Raw genomic sequence first — 14,661 nt, 5'->3', positions numbered from 1 at the left:
CCCCCTTCTGCTGGCCTCATTCCTGAATGTCAGGCGATTCTCGGCTCAGGGTCCGAGCATCCTGACTGTGAGGGAAAACTTGCATCCCCAGTAGCTGTGCGGGGCTGGGACCCTGCTGGCACGCCGGTGGGGGGGGCACCCAGGTGTGCAGGGAGTCGGGGGGCAATGCAGGCCAGCGGGGCCCGCGGCCCTGTCCTCAGGAGGGGTCGCTGGCCGGGTGGCGGCCAGGGGCTCAGCTCTGTGCCCAGGGGCTGGAGGCACCACGCGGGACCTCGCTGAAATGCGTGGTGCTGCGGCCCAGGTGGGTGCCCTCCCAGAAGACCCTGCCACAGCCGGTGCAGAAGAAGGGCTGCAGGCCCGGCCGCCGAAGCACGCCCTCCGGGACTCCTGCTGGCTGCAGCCGGTGCCCGTTGCCCAGGGTGGTGGGCGTGCCGGCCTGCAGGTCGGCCGCCTCCAGTCAGCGGCAGGGCAGGTCATAGCTGGAGCCCCCGGGGGCCTCCTCCGGGGCAGAGCCGGGAGAGGTGGAAGCATCGCTCTGAGCGCTCAGCCTTTGGGTGTCTGGTCCCCACCCCACTCCTTCCGGAGGCTCCTCCCTATGTGGCCCCATCCCCCCAAACGTCTGCCTCATCTTACCCATGGGTCCCTGGCCCTCCCCACTGGTCCTGCCCCTCACCCAGGGCACAGGGACCATCCTCTCTACTGGGCCAGGACACGAACCCTGGCTTGGGCTGGGGCCCTGTGTCCGGAGCCCCACGTGTCCTCCGGGGTGGTCCCAGGGCTCACCTGCCTCCTGTAGGTCCTCGCTCGGGGTGGCCTCATCACCTGTTAATCAATCAGGGTCATCAGGGACTGTCCTAAGGATGGGGCCTGGCAGCCCCTGTGCCCACAGTGCACCTCCGGGCGCCCAGCCTCTCCCCCACCCTTAGCAGAAAGGGCAAAGGGCAGGGGGCTGAGGAGCTTTGGTGCTAGCCCGGTCCCCTCCCATGGGAACTCACACCTTGGAATGTTCTTGGGGCTCAAAGGTCCTTGGGAAACAAGCTCTGGGCGTGAGATTAGCCAATTAGGGCACTTGGGGGCCTGAGAACTGGCGGGTGGGGGCGGGGGCATCCCATCTGTGGCGATGAGCAGATAAGCCACTGCCAGGGGGGCGCGTTTCACAACAGCCTGCACCCCGGTGGGCGGGCAGGGGCCCCGGGGACCTATGGGAGCTCCGGGTGCCAGCAGAGACCCGGGAAGCGAACACTGTGACCCTGCGAGAGGGTCCCTACCCCCACTACGAGCGTGGGGAGATGCCACGGAGACGGCCAGGCCGCGGGCGGCTGAGAAGGCAGCAATGACTGCGGAGCAGGTGGGACAAGGGTCCTCCCTGTTCTGCTGACCTTCCCACTTGGCTCAGCAAACACTTCTGCCAGATGGCTCCAGCTCAACGGCAGTGGGGGCCTGACTGGATGCGCCCCTCACCCGAGCCCCACTGCCTCCTTGGAACCCAGCAAGGCCACGTCCTCCAGCTGGCCTCCCTAGCTTGCCGGCCCGTCTGGCCTCAGCCTCTACCTGGAGGCCCCGAAGGACCAGGGGGCCTGCAGGAGTGCTGCCCACGACCCCAGGACAGTGGGGGCCTCTGGGTGGGCTGCTGGTGGCTCAGAGGGGACGGGAGCCCTGCGCTCCCGCGGACAGCCCCACGCACGCGCTGCTCCTCCCCTCCTGGGCCTTGAACGTGTCAAGGCCACACTGCGGAGAGCTGAGAGCGGCTGGGGCTGGACACAGGCCATCATGATGGCTCACCTGAAGAGTGGGTGGCCCCCGCTCTGGCCCCAAACCTCTGAGGGAGGCGGGAAGAGCAAGTAGGGATGTCAGCATCCTGGAGAGGCACCCAGGCCTCAGGCTGACCCACCCAGAGAGTGTCCCAAGACACCCTTCTACACAACCCATGCTTGGCCTCCCCCGAGGAGGGGCTGGGGGCCAAGGGAGCACCAGTCAGGCTCCCGCTGGTGCCCCCTCCACGGGGCCCTTCTCTCTAGAGGATGGAGGCGCCGTGCTGGGACTGACCCACACTCGCGGCCCTGGCCAGCAGCTTTGAAGTCTCTGTGTGCTCTGCACCCTTTTCTTGCTAGTTTTACAAACTCGGAAACTGAGGCTGGGGGGTGGACCTCTGGGGTTTGCCCTCCTTCCTGTCTGTCCCGGCTCGGCTACCTTCCGATCGCTTAGCGAGTGCCGGTGGTGCAGAGGTGTGCAGGCAGATGCCCACGTGTGCCCGTGTGCGCGCATGAACAGGTGTGCATGTGCGTGCTCTCCCCGCGCAGGGCCTCCGGGACAGGGGTGGGGAGCACCACCCAGAGGGGTGCGGAGTGTCGGAGCTTCCCGTTCCCCCGGGCCTGTGACCTTTGCACGCCATGCGCTCTGTCTTTCCACCAGCCCCTGGCCACACGTGTACTTCCATCCTGGGAGTACCCAGTCGTTGGGCCCCTGTCTGCAGACCCCACAGAGCCCACACCCACCCCGTGGGGCACACCCCCCCGTGCTGCTGGGGCCTTCCTGGTGGCTGCTGAGCCGCAGCAGCTGCCACGTCATGTCCTTGGGGACCTTCAGGTACTGGTCACAGTTACAGGCCCAGGGACAGAGGGGCTGCCGAGGCCAGGCGAGGCTCCTTCCCTCCTCCCATCCACAGCCTCACGCTCCTGGTAGCTCTGGGTCTGGCTAGGGGATTTCACAGACACAAACAACACATCCCTTCCTGTCTCTGCGAGACAGGGCACACCACCTCCTGGGAGCCCTCCTTGACTGCTCTGGATCCCAGTGGGCCCTGGGTAACCTTTTCTGGCTCCTGAGACCCTGTGGCACTCTGCTATCACCTGGGCTGTTTTCCCCAACCCCCAGAGTCTTGAGGGCAAAGCCAGGCCTGGGCGGCCCCGGGCTGGCCCAGCATGGTGGGGGACACAGGGCCCAGCATTAAGGGTCAGGGTAAGCAGCCCCACAGCTGAGCCCGCAGCTGGTCTTGGGGTGAGCCAGGCCATTCAAGTGTCCATGTTTCTCGACACTGCCTGTGCCCATGCCCAGTGGGCACCGCGTCCTGGGATCAGGGGGGAAGCCACTTGTGCTTCTCGTTGGGGTCCTTGTCTAGGACACGCCATGGGTGAGGGGTTGAGCTCAGCCCTGCTGAACGTGCGGCGACCCTGGTGGAGGCGGGGGATCCTGGGGCCTGTCCTGCTCTCCCCACACAGTTGCCCCAGGGTTGCTTTCTGATGGGCCCTGCCTGACAGGGTGAGGGACCCCAGGATTCCCGGGGTGAGGTGGGGAGGGCCCCGAGGGAGAGCGGGAGGGGCCAGGCCCCTAGAGACCTGGCTGGCAGGCAGGTAGGGACAGGTACCCATGGAGACATGCACACCAGTCACAGCCCTTCCAGACCTCAGAGCAGCCTGCAGGAGGAAGCAGAGCCGAGAGCAGGGCCTGGGGGGTTCCCAGGCCTCAGGGAGGAGGGGCCGTGATCTGTACTCACGGGATCCCTCTCGGCCCCCGCCTGGAGGAGCCTGGCTAGTGCCCTGGATGACATGGCTCCCGGGGGTGGGTGGGTAGGCGGCAGCCACGGGCCCCTGGAGCCTCAGGGTGTGCCCACGTCAGAGGCGGTGCCCCCCCCTGCCCCCACATGCCCTTTTCCCACGGGCCTTTCGACACTGTGAGCTTGCTTTACCTGTGGCCTCATGGCTCCACATCCAGCATTGGGAGCCAGGGCCTGGGAGTGCAGGACGGGTGGGGTGGCCTCGGCTGGGAGGCCTCGGCGGGGCTGGGGTCGGGCTGATCCCAGGCAGGACCCTCCCTCCTGCTTCTCTGGGGGCCCCCTGTCCCCCTGGCCACCTCTGCCAACCAGACCCTGGGCCGGCCTGTGACCCAGGGAGTCTGCGGGGGCGGGGGGTGCCTGGCCTCCTGGTCAGGGATCCAGCGACCTTCCTGGGGTAGAGCCCCGGGTCCCCGTCTGGCCTGTGGTCATTCCAGGTCCAGCTGGGGAAGGAGCGGAGCACCAGTGGGCTGCCCAGCACAGAGGCCCACGTTCTCCCTGTGCAGGTCCCCCAAGGGGTCAGAGCCAGTAGGTGTGAGAGGGACGGGGCATTGGCAGGAGGGCGGGATCCTCTCCGAGCGCTCTGCCAGCCTCCCAGGACCTGGGCCTGGTGCTCACACCTGGGCGGGGCTGCCAGCTCAAGCTGAGTCACTGCACACAGACAAACGACGGGTGCCATCCACAGGGACCTGGCCCCACCCTCGGGAACCACCGGTGCTGGTTTTCCCACGGCTGCTGCCCACTGTCACCTCATAGGGCCCTGGGAGGCCCTGCCCTACCCCCACTTCCATCTGGAAAAGCCGGTTCTGCACTCTCACCCCCTCTCTGCCCTGCATTCCCCATCTGTCGGAAGGACCAGCACCTAGGGCCTCTCTGTCCACCTCCTGTCCACCGGGGGGCCCGGCAAGCCTTGCCCGACCGCCTGCTGTGGGCGGGCAGCGGCCGCCCCTGGAGCAAGGCTGCGGCCCTGCCCTTTGGGGTTCATGGCCCAGCGCATGCCTGCTCACGGACTTGGTGCCGGGCCAGCAGAGGCCCCCTCCTGACACCAAAGCGGTAGAGCCTTTCGCTCTGAAGAAAGGGGACTTCTTGAGGGGCTGAGTCACTTGGTCACAGTCACAGAGCCCTCGGCTAGCTAGGGCCCCACACCGGGCCCTCACACTGACCCCCCAGGAGCAGGGTGTGCCTGTGGTACCTAAGCCACGCCCACTCCTCCTTGCGGGACAGACAAACCCTGACTTTGGGATGCCGGTGGGTCTGGGCGGACAGCCGTGGGGGTCCCGGGGGAGGCCCTGGACAGGGGCTGGGTGGTATGGTCTTGTGAGTCCGCCCGGTCTCTGTGCAACCCCTCATTCAGTCTGGGAGCCTGAGGGCAGGGTTGGCGTCTACGCCCAGAGCCCGGCGAGGTGGGAGGGGCCAGGTAAGTTGGGGGCAGGAGGGGCTGGGAAGGCTTCTGGCCTCCCTGTCGCAGGGGTCCATCTGCCTGCCTGCTTCCCACAGCTCCTGCAGCTGCTCGGAGCCAATGCCTGCCGTGCTCAGGGCACCCCGTCTTCCTGGGGACGCCTCAGGCAGGGGCACGAGCCCACGAGTGGGACATTGTCTCCTGGGGGCTGGGCCACCAGCAGGGGCTGGTCCTGGGGACTGGTGGGGCCCTTGGACCCACGGTTAGGCAGGCCTGACCTTTCGGTCCACCCTCTGCAGCCCCCTGCTCCTCCCTAGGGCCTCAGGAGGGTGGGAAAGGCCTGCTCTGGTCACTTCTCCAGCAGGTTTGGTTCTCTGGGCTTCTTGGGTGTGTGAGGAAAGGGTACGGCAGGTGCCTGGGATAGCTGTCCATTCCTCTGAGGCTAAGACTTGGCAGGGGGCAGCTGGGGGGCTTTGAGGGGCCAGTTCCCAGGTGTGGGGAGCCGTGCCCAAGAGCGGGTCTGCGCTCAGCTCTGAGCCCAGGAATCACAGCCACACCCACCCACAGGGGTGGTCGTGGCCAGCAGAACCACAGCTGAGCAAGAGGCAAGCTCACCGCATCTGTCCTGAGCTCTGTGTCCCTGGAACTGTCTGTGTTCCCACCCCCTGGGCACCCACCACTCCTAGTTGCCCACCTGCTCCGGGTCCCCACCTCCCCCGAATACCCACCTGCCCCAGGTGCACATACGTGGCCCTGGGCTGTGGGCCTGTGGGGGTCTGCCGTGTGCAACCAGTGGACAGCCGGGACACCAGTGTGGAGAGTGGAGAGGGCCAGGCCCCAGCCAGGGCCACAGAACGTGAAGAGCAGGGCAGGAGGCGGCTCCGCCCCAGGGCCTACCAGCCCCTCTCAGGGCTGAGGGCAGCCCTGGCTAAGTTCTGTTGGTCGCCTAGAGGGAGAGAAGAGGGTGGTATAGGGACTGCACCTGGGGCTCACCACGGCATGGGGCATGAGAGAGAACCCATGTTCCTCAGGGTGCTGGGCAGGAGGGAGGCACCTGCCTAGGCTGGGAGCCCAGCGGAGGGACCCACTCTTAAGGAGGATGTGGGTGAGGCTCCGGGCTCAACCAGCAGGCAGGCCTGTGACCCGAGCTGCCCACTGCAGGCTGGCCCCATTTTCTCTGCCCAGTGGGCACCTGGCGCAGCTGAGAGTTGCAGGCCCACCTCCCAGCTGGGAACTGGGCCGGGCCACGCCAGGGTCCTGCTGTCAGGGCTTTCCACTCTCCCGAGCGAGGGGTGGGCTCGTAGAAACCTGCTCCTGCCTCATGGCAGGTGTTGTTCGGGCTCCAAGCAGGGCCCTGGCAGCCCCTGGAGCCCCCACCCTGGGTAAGGGACGGGAGGACGAGTCGGCCTGGTACCCAGACCCTGGAAGGCCGTGTTCTGGGATTTTCTGACCCCACAGGCAGGGTGGATGGGGGCTTCGGCTCAGGAGCTGTGACATGCTCTAGAGTAATGGGCCGTTTCTTGCTCCTTTAGAGCAAATTAGGAGAAGAGCAAAGCATAAAAAAAAGCAGAAGAAAATAAACTTCCCCTCAACCCACCACCTGGTGGGAAAAGCCAGCATGGCAATGAGAAGGGCTTCCGTTTCCGGCACCTTCCCAGAGCACACCTACGCGCAGCCAGCGTCTCAGACGCTCATGTCAGGGGAGTGGGGGCCCTGGTGGGTCTCAGCCCCAGGACACCAGTGCCGCTCTTCCCGCGGTGTGTTCTGCCCATTTGGTCCCCGCCTCCCCTCACGGTCCACACTTGCTGTTCTGAGAAGGGCAGGCCCTGAGGCCTTCCCTGGCTGGCTTATCCACCATGACCCCTCCAGAGCCACCCCAACAAATGGTGCCGGGTGCAGGGCCAAAGGGCTGGGATGAAAGACCCCTGGCCTGGGGTGTTGGCCTGACACCTCGCTGGACGGGGCGGGACGAAGCCCCAGGGGGAAGCAGTGAGGCCTGGGTCCGCTCCACACCTCACTCTCCCACGCTGTCCCGGCAACACCTCGTGGGGCCCTGAGCCATCTGCCCGCTATGCTGGGGCCGTGACACTCCAAGACAAGAGCATCAGCCAGCTTTGCCCACGAGGACCCTGCTGGCCCCCGGCGTGGGATGTCGCCTGATTTTCCACTGGAGACAGGCCAAGGGGCCAGGGGGGTGGGCGGGCTGCAGTTGCGGCCGGCCCACAGCTGAGATGCTTGGGACGTCTGTGGGGTGTCATCCCCATCCTGCTCGCCAGGGACAAATGCTGGGGCAGAAGGGCCAGGCCCCAGGCCCTGGGGGGTGGGGTGCGTGGCTACAGACGCTGGACTGGACTTTGAGGGAAGGTTTTGTTTTGCTTTGTTTTTAATATTTTATTTATTTGAGAGAAAGAGACAGAGATAGTGAGAGAGAGCAGGAGTGGAAGGAGAGCGAGAAGCAGGGAGCCGATGCGGGGCTCGATCCCAGGACCCCGGGACCCTGGGCCCTCCTTATTGTTGGGTTTTAAAACCTTCCCATGGGGCGCCCGGGGGGCTCAGTCGGTGAAGTGTCTGCCTTTGCTCGGCTCGGGTCAGGACCTCCGGATCCTGGGATGGAGTCCCGGGTCGGGCTCCCTGCTCAGTGGGGAGTCTGCTTCTCCCTCTGCCTCTGCCGCTCCCCCTCCCCCCGACTCCAGTGGGCGCTCTCTCGCTCTCTCTCAAATAAATAAAATCTTAAAAAAACAAAAACCCAACAATAATGCTCTTCTGCTGTGAAGCAGGCTCGTGGCCCTCCAGTGGCCTCCACCTCTGATGTCCATGACCTGGGATGGCAGCCCTGCAGGGCCCTTGCTCCAATGCCTGCCCTGGCCCCGGGTCCAGGAGGGTCAGTGCCCATGGGCCCAGCCCTTCCCCACCTGGCCACTGCCCATCCCCTTCATGGGGCCAGGACAGCGTCTCCACAGGCAGAGCAGGGCATGGGCTCCCTAGGCTGTCAGGGGCCCCCACAGGGGCCATGCGGTGTGAACGAGTCTCCGAGAGGGCCAGCACTGGGCCTGTGAGTGTGAGCTGGTGCTCCGCAGGTGCGTCTCTCAGAAGCACCCGGGCTCCGAGGGGCCGAGCATGGGTCTGCATGTGAGCCATAGTCAGAGGTGTGACTGGGCAGTCCACCGTGTGGACACAGCACTGATGTGGTGGGGCGTCTCAGGGTGGGGGGGACCTCACATGTTCCCCTGGCCCCAGGAGTGTGTCCGTGTGTGTGGGCAGCCTGCAGGCAGGCGCCCGTGTCTACCTGGCAGGGGAGTAGGAGCTCGTTCCTGGGGGCCTCTACGCTCAGGGTACTACCTCCCCAAGCAAGTGGGGAGCCGACAAGACTGGTTCAGAGGGCACAGGGTCAGATGGGAGCAGCCTTACCAGGCTGGCACCCCAGGTCTGGGACCTTGGCCACAGAGGGAGGTGTGTACCTGGCAGCTGGAGCCAGACCCCCCCCCCCAGCCTGCTGCCAGGACAGGAGGGCCACGGCCACAGCCACTTCCTGAGGACCTGCCCCAGGCTCTCTGGGAGTGGAGCCCCCAGCTCTGGAGCTGCTGTCAGCAGTGAGGGCCCCAACAGCCATGGCTGTGGAGAACATCCCAAGACCTCCCTGGACATCCCTGAGCCTGCTGGACACTCTGATGGCAAGGGAAGGGGGAAAGGGCAGTGGGTAGAATGGGAGAAAGCCCTGGGCAGAAGGGCAGACACAGCTTTCCAGGACGCAGCATGCATGACAACCAGGGCGTGAATGGGAAGCGCCCCAGGTCACCCTGGCCAGGGACATACGGGAGGGTCACGGCCCCTCCCCCAGGCCCCCCGGGGGCTTGCAGGCCTGAGCCCTGGGAAGTGGCTACAAGCAGGACGGGCAGCTGAGCTTCCTGCTGGGTGTCCCCTGCCCACCCTGGTGCCTTAGCTCCTGAACGCTCCTACTCCTACTGCACCAACCACAGCCCAGGGCCCACCTAGGACCCGGACATGCAGACCCCACTGTGTGGGGACAGTGGGGTCGACAATCCAGTCCAGGCTGGGCAGATGACACGCCACGTTGCAGCTCCCTTGGGTGGGCTGGGGCTGACATCCAGGGAGGCAAGCCAAGTGGTGTGAGCCGCGGGGCCCAGATAGGTGGCCAAGACCTCCTGCCCTGCTTCCTTAAGCCTGACACCGGGGGTCACAGTCCCAGCCCCCCTCCCCCACTGTCAGGGGCCGGGGAGAACTCGGGCCCTAAATGTGAATTTTAGAGAAAGTGTGCGATACATTTCTATGGGAGAAGGTAGTCAAGTTTTCTGAAGTTCACAGTTAGCGGGCGTCTGTATTTGTATTTGTGTAGTCCCGTGAGCAAGCCTTCCAGGCTGTTGGGAGGAACAGAAGCCCCAGACCCTGCTCCCGAATCAGGGAAACCCCACTGAGGGGTCAGTGCTCACCGTCCCCAGCACAAGGCAGGCACAGCCAGGGCCCCCTAGGTCTCTCCATGAGGTGTGGGGGCCGTAACCACCTGCCCTAGGTTAAATCCAACAGAATCTGGGCCCGAGGATGTCCTCTAGCCTCAGGCCCTGCGGGTGGGGGGGCTGTTGTCTGCCCCCGCTTTGGCAACCTCAGCAGCCCCTAGGCGGCACCCCCTCCGGGAACCCCGGCTAAGCGCACCGCCCATCCCGGGGCTCCCGGGCACCCCAGCGCGGCGGGCGCAGCGCGGCCGTTCCCAGACGGGGGAGGGGCAGCGGGCCGTGAGAACCAGCCGGCGGCCGGGCCGCGTGGGAAAGCGGGAGGAGGGGCGGGCGGGGAGGGCGGGGCGCGCCTGGGAACGGCCCCCGCCCCCGCCGGCCTTTGAAAGGGCCACTCAGGACACCCGGCCGAGATTCAAAAGCAAACGGTTGCGCCTGCCTTCCCGCGCCAGGACCCAGGGCGAGGGGGGCTGGGGGACCTCTCCCACCTAGGGCCGCGGGGGGCAGTGGGGGACAGGCTAAGGAAGTTGGGGAGCGGCCCTGGTTGTCCTGTTTCCGCAGACAAGTGGAGCCAGGCTCTCAGGCAGCGGGCGGTGGTCCGGGACCCCACGCCCTGCACCCTGGGGTCTGAACCTGCCTGAATGTCTGTCGGGCCTTTCAGTCACAGCAGCCCTGCCCCACTGTGTTCCCAGCCAAGGGAGAGAGGAGCCCCAGAGTCCTCCTCCAAAGGGTGGTGATGTTCTAGAGATTGGGCTGGGGGCCTGGAGGCCTTCCTGGAGGAGGTGACAGCCAACCTGGGGCTTGGCAGACCAGGGGAGAGGGGTGTCGCAGGAGCGACAGTATAGACGGGCCCAGCATGGTGGGGAGCCAGCGTGACTGGGGGCTGAGCACAGGGCAGGGGGTCCCCTGGCCCTTCTCCTTCCTGCCTCCTCCCAGGGCCACTGAGTCAGGCCAGGGAAGCTGGCCCCTTCCACCACCACCTGTGGCTTGAAATGGGTTTTCCAAGATGGGGGGAGGAAGACGCAATCCTTCCCGGAGCCTGACTCCCCCCGCTTCTCTGACAGACCTCCCCCCACCCGCTCCCCCACCTCCAGGGAGGAGTGCGGGCTTGGCTGGGCAGGCCTATCTCCCTTTGTAGGGTTATTCTTAGGCCCATCCCTCTCTGGCTGGCCCTATCTCATGCCGTTCCGCCCTGGATGCCCCATCTCCCCCCAGAGAGCTTTGGGGTCTACGCTTGTCCTGAATGTGCTCCATGCGCAGTGACCCTGCCTCAGGACAGGGTGTGGGCGGCGAGCGGGGTACCTTGGAGGGGTAGGGGAAGGGGACAGACCCCATTCCCCAGCCCCAACAGGGGAGGGAGAAGTGGCCAGGTGCCCCGCAGCCCTGGCCATCCATTCACTGGCCCTGTCAGGACACGAATGGAACAGTCACTGCCTGGCAGACCCTCCCCAGACCCAATCCATGGCTGCCCACGGCCTCCTTTATGTGCAGCCCCCAGGGGCTGGCTGCCTCTGGCCCTGCACCCCCGAGGCCAGCCAGGCCTGTCTTGCCTCCCACATCCAGGCTTGAGTGGACAGTGGGTCTGCAGAAATCAGGCCTGCTGTGCCCATCCAGGCCCCATGGCCACCCACCACGGGGCTCACTGCCCCCTGGCTCCGGGGCCCCGCTTGCCTCGGGGCTGGCAATTGCTCCAAAGGAAGAAGAGCGCCCCCCCCCGCCAGATGCCAGCCAGGCCCCTGGGCACTGGTCAGTCCCTTGCAAGGGCCGGTGGGTCCCTGAGAAAGCAGCTGTGGGCAGTGTAGGAACACACAGGCAGAGCTCTGCCAAGAAAACTATTTATGGACGCTGAAATTTGAATTTCATGATTTAGCCGCGGGCTGCCGGGTGCTGACATCAGGGTGTTTGTCTCAACCTGCCACTAACCCCAACCCTGGCCGTGGGGGACCTGGGTGTGCTTCTCTCTCCCTGAGCCTCAGGGCCCCTCCGACTGTGCTGGGGGGGGTCCGTCTGCAGCCCTGACCCTCCCCCCGCCCGATCCCGAGGCCCGCCAGCATCCAGTGCCCTCGCCCCACGGAAGGGCGTCACCAGGGGCTCTGGCTCCCTGTTTCTTCAGAGGCCGGTTCTCAGGCATTGCCAGGAGCGGCCTTCACATTCTGGCTGGGGGTTCTGGAGAGTCCACGGCGCGGGGCTTTGGGAGGCGGCATGGTGAGAGCTCCCGTGGGGGCACAGAGCAGAGCAGGGGAAGGACTTCGGTCCCCAGAGACACGGCTGGACCCCAGACTTTGCGTTTTGGGCTTCAGGCCTTGTCTTACTGTCGGAGGCGTCTGGGACAGTCACCCAAGAGGACGACGCTGAGGGCGCCCACATGACCAGCTCTGCCCCGCCCCCCCTTCCACCTTCGACCTCAGCTGACCAGCTCAGATGACACCTGGCCCGGATGGCCAGGCCTGAGGGGGCGAGTGCTTGCTTGGGGAACCTCCCTGCTGTCCTTCCCCCAAGCTCCCTGTGGCCTGACGTGGGGCCGTGGTTGTGTCTGTCCAGGCCACCAACACCTACCTGCATGCTGTGTGTCCATGCATCTGTGGACACCTGCATCCCAACAGTGGATGGGGCACCTGCTCCCATCCCCTCACACTAGCCAGGGCAGCGGGAAGCACCGTCTGGGCGGGGGTTCATCCTACCTCGGGTGCATCCGTGCCCTCTGAAGTTCAACCTTAAGCACATCAACCCCTTCTGAAAGTGGACAGGGCGTGTGTGCACTCTCCCATCAACATTGGGGGGGTAGAGCCAGAGGGGCCCGTCCAGAGGAGACCCCACAGCGCTGACGGGAAGGCCCATTAGAAGCACAGGATCACTGGCTGCTGGGTCCTGGGGCACCCGCCGCACGGACAGACACGAGAAGGAGAAAGGAGCTGGGTACTCGGGTGGGCGCCTGGCATAAGCCGGGCTGGGGACTCACACACCAACCACCCCAGGCGCCGGCCCAGAGAAGCCTCGGCAGGTCTCAAGGCCACAGGCGTAGGGCTGGCCCTCACACCTCCTCTCAGCCCAGGCCACTCCAAGGGACGACACAGCCCAGGGAGGGGTGGGCTGGGGGCAGAGGGCCTGGTGTGGACACATGGACAGGTGCCACATGCGGGTTAGGGTCTCGCGTGAAGCTGGCTGCTGGACGGGCTGGCATCCGGGGGCAGCCCTGCTTCAGTGTCAAGGATGCAGGTGTGGCTGTCACGCTGGCCCAGGATCTTTCCTAAAGTGGCCAGGGTCAGATCAGGGCCACCAGAAGCTGGGGGACCCCCAGGCCAATGGGGTCCAAGTCCTCAGTCCCCCAGGGCCATCTGGTGGGAGCAGAAGCCGGGGCTCTGAGACCAACGACTTCTCTGGAAGGGAGGGAGGGCAGAGGGGTGGTCCTACAAGCGCCTGGAGGTGGCCCACCCTGCTGTCACCCCTAGGGACTGCACCAGGCTTGCTGACTGGGCCATCACCCTGGCTAGCCTCTCGAGTCTGGGGGCACGCTGGCCTCAGCCCCCGCCCAAACCTGCTGGTGGATCCCACTGTCCTTGAGGTCTCACAACAGCGTGGAAACCCATCCTCCTCCAGAGCCCCCGCGGCCGCTCCTCCTGCAGCCTCAGAGCCAGTGGGCCGGGGTCTCTCCCTGCGCAGGGTGGTGGCCACCCCTCCCCAGGCTTTGTGCCTGTGTGACCCTGGGGGCACCGAGTGTGGGAACGGGGCTGGGGGCCAGGGAGCACAAAGGATGGGGAGGGCCGGGGTCAGCAGCCATGGCCCCTCTTCCTGTCGGTCCCTGGTCTGCAGTTGGTCATCAGGATAGAGGGAAGGTCCGCAGGCCCAGGGACCGGGCCAGGCACAGGTGCCGCGGCTGGTCCTGGGTTCCAGGCCTGGGTGCTGGGGGGTGGCTGCTCTGGAGCTCCCCTCACATCCGCAGGCCCTGGGAGCCCTCTGCTTGCATCCCTCCCCTGCCAGAGATCAGTCTGGGCTACTGTCCACCTCTGTCCCAGGGCCCCTGCCCAGCCCTCTTGTCTCCTGGATGCCTGTGAGCCTGCAGCCCAAGGCCCGGCCTCCCCTAACTGCAGGCTTCTCTCTGGCCCCACACCCTCTCCCTCCTGGGGATCCTGCAGCCAGCGCTGCCTGAGAGCTCCCCAAGGCAGGGTCACCGTCCCGCAGACGCCTCCCCTCCCGGGTGCCCACTTCCGGAGGCCAACGTCACTGCCTCCCCTCCCAGGACACTCCCCGACTTCCACATGGGGGCCACAGCCTGTTCCCCACCACAGCGGAGGGGGACCAGAGGGACAGTAAAAATAGACATTACGCCTAGCCATGTCAGGGGTTCATGCTTAGGCTTTTTTTTTAAACTCAAATTTCTTTGATAAAATATTTTCCCATGGTGGACGGCACTGGGAATGTCCTTTCGGCGGATGTTCCTGATGGACAATCCCAGGCCCAGGTCGCCAGCTTCAGGGGTCATGATCCTGCCCACCACGTGAGGCCCACCACCCCTGATCCCTGGAGTGGGCAGGTGGGCCATCTCCCCACCCGCTTCAGGCCTCCACCACCTGACTGTTGCTCTTCACGTGCAGATGCCCAGAAGGTGGACCCTGGTGCCCAGGGCCCATGCCACAGCTTCGGGTCAGGGCCTGGGCACCAGTGTGAGGCATGGCCACGGACCCCTGGCCAGACCCCTGGCCCAACCTTGGACCGGGCCTTCTCCCTCTGCACGTACAGCCTTGTACCCCGACGCACCAGCCCAGAGAGTGGCCAGGCCCGCTCTGGGAATGCTCTGTGTGTCGAGTGGGTTTTCCCTCTGGGAATGGCACTAAAATAGCACGAGGAAGGGAAGGAAAATGGAAAGTCAGCCTGGCAGTGGGAGGTCTCCAGGGAGGCAGCCTGCTCCAGCCGAGGCCAGGGGCGACAGAGGCTCTGAGCCTCCAGCCAGGGTGCTGAGACCCACCAGAGCACAGGACAGGGCCCTGAAGGCCGAGCACTGCACAGAGGCCCTCCCTGGGTCAGTCCTGAATGTGATGCTCTCTGCTGGTCAGTGGACAGCACCTTCTGATGCCTAGATAGGCTTACAAGCCAATAGCCCCACGGAGCCCCACAGAGCCCCACGGAACCACATGGAGCCCCACGGAACCACACAGAGCCCCACGGAGCCCCACAGAGCCCCACAGAGCCCCACGGAACCACATGGAGCCCCACAGAACCACACGGAGCCCCACGGAGCCCCACGGAAC

General features: G+C 65.6%; 1 protein-coding gene across 1 annotated transcript in view; it reads right to left on the bottom strand.

Annotated features, from left to right (window-relative positions):
• Positions 1 to 232: 232 nt before the first annotated feature.
• EXD3 (exonuclease 3'-5' domain containing 3) overlaps positions 233 to 14,661 on the bottom strand; it is a 52,071-nt gene continuing 37,642 nt past the window's right edge. The window contains 2 exon segments of the mRNA XM_035016550.1: positions 233 to 548; positions 2,510 to 2,622. Coding sequence (XP_034872441.1) covers positions 233 to 548; positions 2,510 to 2,622 — 429 coding nt within the window.

The sequence above is a fragment of the Mirounga leonina genome, unplaced genomic scaffold (assembly GCF_011800145.1).
Source record: "Mirounga leonina isolate KUSES-001 unplaced genomic scaffold, KU_Mleo_1.0 Mir_170, whole genome shotgun sequence".
NCBI lineage: Eukaryota > Metazoa > Chordata > Mammalia > Carnivora > Phocidae > Mirounga > Mirounga leonina.
The sequence above is the reverse complement of the archived record's forward strand: the minus strand, read 5'-3'. Positions and strand labels throughout refer to the sequence as shown.